Source organism: Pezoporus flaviventris, unplaced genomic scaffold, assembly GCF_033815535.1.
Source record: "Pezoporus flaviventris isolate CSIRO_AGI_PZ_B2104156 unplaced genomic scaffold, CSIRO_AGI_Pfla_v1 ptg000007l, whole genome shotgun sequence".
Classification (NCBI taxonomy): Eukaryota; Metazoa; Chordata; class Aves; order Psittaciformes; family Psittacidae; genus Pezoporus; species Pezoporus flaviventris.
Genome location: NW_026892555.1, coordinates 30,701,501 through 30,707,500, shown reverse-complemented (window position 1 = coordinate 30,707,500; position 6,000 = coordinate 30,701,501). Strand labels below are relative to the sequence as shown.

Here is a 6,000-nt window from a genome sequence, read left to right as displayed (position 1 = left end):
TAGCAAATTGCCTGTATTCCAAGAGTAAGAGCAAATTGGAATCAAATACTCATGTATGAGCAGTGTACTGTCAATCTGTTACCCAATGGTACAGATTTGTGCTAAAAAGAGTTCCCAAACTTTGTTTAGTTATGACGTTTCCTTTTTTACATACCTAAATTGTCCTGGTGTTGTTTGCTTGGTGTTATTTAAATATTAAGAATGCTGAGATCTGGTACCAAAAGTCCCTAAATTAGTATAGATATGCTTAGCTTAATTACTATATTGTAGATATATATATGTATTGACCTACCTCCAGCATCATTTAAAGGATATAACAAAACTACAATTAGTGCTGTGTAAGTTAATCTAGGGTTTTAAGTTACAAAAGCATTGCTGTTTTGTTATTTTATTGATCAACTTTCATGCCTTTGAAAATACAAATTCCAGAATGACATCATGCCCAGTAGGAGTAATTAAAGCTATCTGATGAGGGAATTTAGAAGTTGAAAGGGATGATTGTAATTGATCCTGATTCAATCCTATTACAGCTTTTTATAGTTTAAGCTCTAGAGAAAGCAAACTCCTTGTCAAGGCTTTATTTTACAGATTCCTTTGTGTGTGCTATGCTTGCTGGTCTCTACTTTCCCTTTTATTTTTTTTTTTTTCCTGTAGTAAATAATGAGCTGCCGCCTGAAATCCGGCTTGCCAGTGGTCAGCTAATGGGTGATGACCTGTCCCTCCTTACTGCAGGAGAGCTGTCACCTTATATCAGTGACCCAGCGCTGAAGCTATTCCAGTGTGCTGTTTGCAACAAATTCACCTCTGACAGCCTGGAGGCCCTGAGTGTGCATGTGAGCAGTGAACGCTCGCTCCCCGAAGAGGAGTGGAGGGCTGTAATTGGAGACATCTACCAGTGCAAGCTCTGTAACTACAACACTCAGCTCAAAGCGAACTTCCAGCTCCACTGCAAAACTGACAAACATATGCAGAAATATCAACTGGTGGCTCACATTAAAGAAGGGGGCAAAACTAATGAGTGGAGGCTGAAGTGTATTGCCATTGGCAACCCAGTTCACCTAAAATGTAACGCCTGTGACTACTACACCAACAGCGTGGATAAATTGCGCTTACACACTACCAATCACAGGCATGAGGCAGCCCTGAAACTGTACAAGGTAAGCCAGTGACAGCAATTTCAGTTGGCACCAAGTAGACTAGGAAATTAACTGTTTCAGTGCTAATCAAATGAGATTTTGATTAACCGTCAGAATAAATGTTCATTGAACATGCATATAATCGAACAAAATCTATGCAGGCTAATCAGAAGAGTGTTCCCGGTGAGTTGTGTGGATTTACCTGAGGGCCCATTTAGGATGCACTGTCTGTGAACACAGGGAATGTAAGGGTTTTATAAAAAAAATGTTCTCTCATAATAAATTGCTAGAGGGATTTTGCATCTCTTATAATATCTTTAGTCTTTTTCCATTAAATTTTTATTAGAAACTTGAAGGAGATTACAGAAAATGATAATTTTTCCATGCCATACATAGGGAAGATCTCTTTCTGGCATATGTATCTGTTTGCAACTGTTATCTATCACAGCCAAGTTATTTTATACTGGTATTTTCAGTAAGCACCACTTTATTATCAATGATATTCAATAGTTAGCATTGTCATCCTTTTGTCTGCCTTTCTTTTCCAAGCTAGTAATGATTTTTCACAAACATGAAAGGGTGTGGTGTAGATAAATATGTTAGTGGAATGGTAACTATATTTTTATCTTTACTGGAAAAAATATGTGGATATAATGAATATGTGGGAGTGGTGAATACCGTTTATTACACAACTTGTCATGACTTTTTCCAAACCCTAATTATGGGGTAACATATTTTCTGCAGTGTGTTTACTGGATTGGCTTGATACCCTTGGTTCATGTACAAAATATAACACACTCATTTCCAAGATTAATAACTTATAACTTATTAAAAACTTCTTTTGTCTAGGGGGATATAAAAATTCAGGAAATATTGCAGACCATTAGTCACTGTAACAAGCTCTAAATATGATTAGAAAATCTATTTTGCAAGTGTTATCTATTGATTTATACTAGAAATCTGTGATAACTAAACTATCAGGAGCCATCTGCTGATTACGGCAACTATGCTGGTTTTCTAATCATGTTGACAATGTGTACACACAGAACAAATACAGAAAAACCTCAGAAGACCTCTTGTTTAATCAAGAAATAACATTTTGCTGGCGTTCAACCATGTTCAAATGGTAGTTCTGAGCTAACACAGAGTGCACAGGCAGTTACATGGGTTTTCATTCTATAACTTGATAGTTGTAACGTTGGTGGATCCGCTGTGGACAAAAATGGCAGTAACACAAGATTCGGTCTATTATATTGTCCCACAGCGCTGGCTGCTTTGCTAATTTAATCATGTGTTTTATGTAAATTGTATTTTTTCCTGAGCTCTAAGGGGGGTGGAGGTGGGGGTGGGGTTGAGTGCTTGATTGTTGTTTTTTCTTTGTTTTGGTTTGGTTTTTTTTTAAAGAACCGAAGTCCTGGTTTGAAAAGTGCCAGAAGAGCTAAGAGTCTAGAGTCTAGTGACACAGCCTCCATCAGCTGCAGAACTGCCCTCAGAAGTACCTGCTCCCTTGTCACCAGTGAAGCGGTTCCTTGCTCCCTGCACTTACACTGATTGTGGAGCCATACTCTGTGTCAGGTTTTTTAAATGATCTAAGTTAAAGATAGCTGGTTCCTGTCTCTTCTTTTGAGTGTTAACCTGGATTTTCTCAGTGATCTGTTTTATGATGCCACCATTCAGGGATATGCTGCTGCAAACCGTATCACAGATAGGAACGACAGAATGGGAGAGGGGAAGGCAAACGACTGTTTTCAGATGGCTTCACTGCCAAAGCTTTAGAGACTGTTGAAAATAAGATACCATCTGCTTTTAAAGTAAAGCTATAGGCATAGCTGTGGAGTTGCAGGGTACAAACTATCTACTCAAAACAGCACTGTTTCTTCACTCACTCAACCGAATCCCTAGAGAAATCTTCATCAAATATGTTTGAGTTTGTAGAGTTTTGGTTGTATGTTTTGAGTTTTGTCCTACAAAACATTTGATATAGCATAGCAAGGGAATGACTCTTGGCTCTTAGTCCTTACCACCAAAATATCCTGCTGCTGAACCTGCTTCTGTGCCAGATCCTGATTTGTTACACTGAGCAATTCAGTAACACCTGTGTGATGCATACATGGCAAACAACCATTGCTAATCTTTTAAGTTCGTTCCTTGAATCAGTGAAAGATATCTGAGTGGAGAAGAAATGCACATGCTCTTAAACACCCTCTAAACTTCATGTGCTACAGAAGGAAAATTGAAAGTTTACTGCTGGTAACCATAGGGTTGCAAGTCTCCTAATGTATTTTTAAAGACTTTTCCCTAGAATTGCTAGTAAGTATCTCAGCTTTAGAAAAGTTTCTGTCCATCATGACTTCTTACAGAAGTTTGGAACTCTGAACCCTGGTAGGCTTAACAAATCTCGGGAAGCAGATAGTATGTACAAGTGCGCTCAGTACCTTTCTATAATTTCATTTTAAGGATAATTTGAAGGAGAGGAATGACTTCTTTAGAATATCAACTGGAGTATTAGTATTATTATTTTTTAAGATTTGAGGTTGGTGGTACTACATGTGTCACTAAACCCCAAAATGTTCTAGATGTGTGTGTGCTTTATAATAGCAGTGCCTTTGTATGTCACCTGGAAAACTTTACTTCTAATTATGGGTGTAAATTCAGGCTTCAAGGTAGAAATAAATACGATTTTGGAAGTCTGTAAAGTTATCTGCTAGCAGACTTGATAGTTTTGTCAGGTTCCGGTGAAGCTCTTTGACACCAAGAGAGTTGTAAACTTTTTTCTCTTGATACACCAGATAGATAAATTTTTAGAGCACCTGAGGAAAAAAAGAACATTAATTTGTATGAATAATAGATATATGCCTTGGGAGTGATATCGAATATTCATGAATTGTGTTTATATTCAAGCAGTTCCTCCAACTCTTTTAAAATTAAGGTGCTGTGAATATGATTTGGCAATAAAAACTTTAATACTAAAACCATCTGAAGGCACAGAAAAAGAATCTGTGGCTTTGTTCCTTTGCTTTGTCAATCACCCCAAAGTTTTTTCTTTAGTCATTATATTTATTTAAATATTATTGTTTTGTGAATTTCCTTTTTATAAATGTTGCCGTAACAACTTGAATCTTTTCCTGTACTTAACTATTGATGGAATAAAAGGATGTCTTTTCATAACCATAGCTTCTAAAGCTACCATGAACATCAGAGCTTCTCTTCTGAAGCTATATAATTTTAGGCAGTACTGAAATGTCAGCTTTAGAGTTAGATTCTAAATATGGCAAAGTGAAACCTTTAGCTGTTTTCTAAGTTATTTAAAAGAAATGGCCTGATTGCTCCTTACAGAAGTGCAGTATTCAAATGGTGTTAGTAATGCGTTTACTAGGAACCAGAACAAAGACGGCCTTACCCTGAGTGAACTCAGCTTGGCCTAAATGAATTTCCCAAAGACATACATTTGGAATTGTGGCTCTTGATATTACCAAATTAAACCACAGAAGAGTTACAACTCCTTGGCAGCATCCATCAAGAAGCATTCAGTGACTTCATAAATAAACAGAGAAAGCCTCTATAGCAACAGAGTGCATTTCCATTCTGCAGGAGGAGGCACTCAGCTTCTGCAGGTTTGGGAAGCTGAGGTGGGACAGTGATCTATCCCTGTGGATATAAAGTATATATAGCTGGAACTGCTCTTAAGGAAGCCATTTTGTAGCTTACTCAAATAGCTTTTGATTCAGGGAACTGCATGTATCATGTCCTGTGCTCATAAAATAGTTTCCAAATACTTTTAATAAATAAATACAGGGTATCCTTTTTGCAAAGTAAACTGGAGTGGCTGAGGAGAAGTTTTAGTTAACCAAGTAACTGAACTACATGAGCAATTTCTAGTCATAAATAAATATTTGAAGTTAGTCTATCAAAAATATTATTAGCTTTAATAGGCTTGTATTGGATATTTACTGCAGTTTATGTCACATATGCAACTATTTAGGAGCTCAGAGAAAGTGACAGGCACCAGTTAGCAGACTAATACTCATCTGTGTGAAAACTACCTTGGTTTTCCCTTTATTGACAAAATATTGATCCATAACACTATTAATGCTATGATTGTCAGTTCAATTTGGATAGATCACTTTACCTCTTATGTTCTCAAACTGCAAAGTTATTACTCAAAAGGATTGACCTGATTTCAGTTTAAGAAGGTTAAAGGTTAGCTCAAAAGCATCATCTGCCTAGCTGCTTAACTTTAAACTGATCAATTTAATGAAAATCTGTTTTGCAGATGGTGTTTTAATGTCTTTGGCAGGATTTAGGCAGCTTTAACATTAGACGTATGCTAGTAAAAATTGTTTCTTTACTTGACCAGAACAACACCTTTTCTTTTATGTTTTAAGGTAAAAGGCATGTGGGATATGGTATTTTGGCAAAGGACCCAGAAGCAGAAAGTGTTGATGATCTTTCCATATGGGCTGAAATACAGAATACCCTTATGTCTATTGCTAATGATGACTGAAGAAACAAACAAAGCTGTATTCATTTTCTACCATAATGTTTTACTTTGAACCCATAAGAAAGAATTTCAGTCAGAACTGTCCTTGAAAAAGGCTTGTCTTCTTTGCCTAGGGTGGAATGCAACAGCATTAACATTTTTAACCTGGCAGAGCATGCCGATTGTCTCTTTCAGATCTTGTATTTGGAGATCAGCAGTATTCTTTTTCCTACTCACAAACTGCATAGTAATTGTATTACTTAGCTATAGATACCATAAATAATAAAACAAATTAGTAAGTCCAAATGGTAAGTTTTATCTGATGGAGGTTGTCTGAATTAACAAAGGATTAGATCCTCAGGAGTGTAAAGCAGAGCTTTGTCT

At 36.7% G+C, this 6,000-nt stretch overlaps 1 protein-coding gene across 2 annotated transcripts in view; it reads left to right on the top strand.

Moving 5' to 3' along the window:
- Positions 1-6,000, top strand: part of ZFHX4 (zinc finger homeobox 4) — a 151,764-nt gene that overhangs the window by 26,621 nt on the left and 119,143 nt on the right. For both annotated transcript variants that reach the window (XM_061448254.1, XM_061448255.1), the window contains exon 3: positions 655-1,157. In XM_061448254.1, coding sequence (XP_061304238.1) covers positions 655-1,157 — 503 coding nt within the window. The remainder of the gene's footprint in view (positions 1-654; positions 1,158-6,000) is intronic.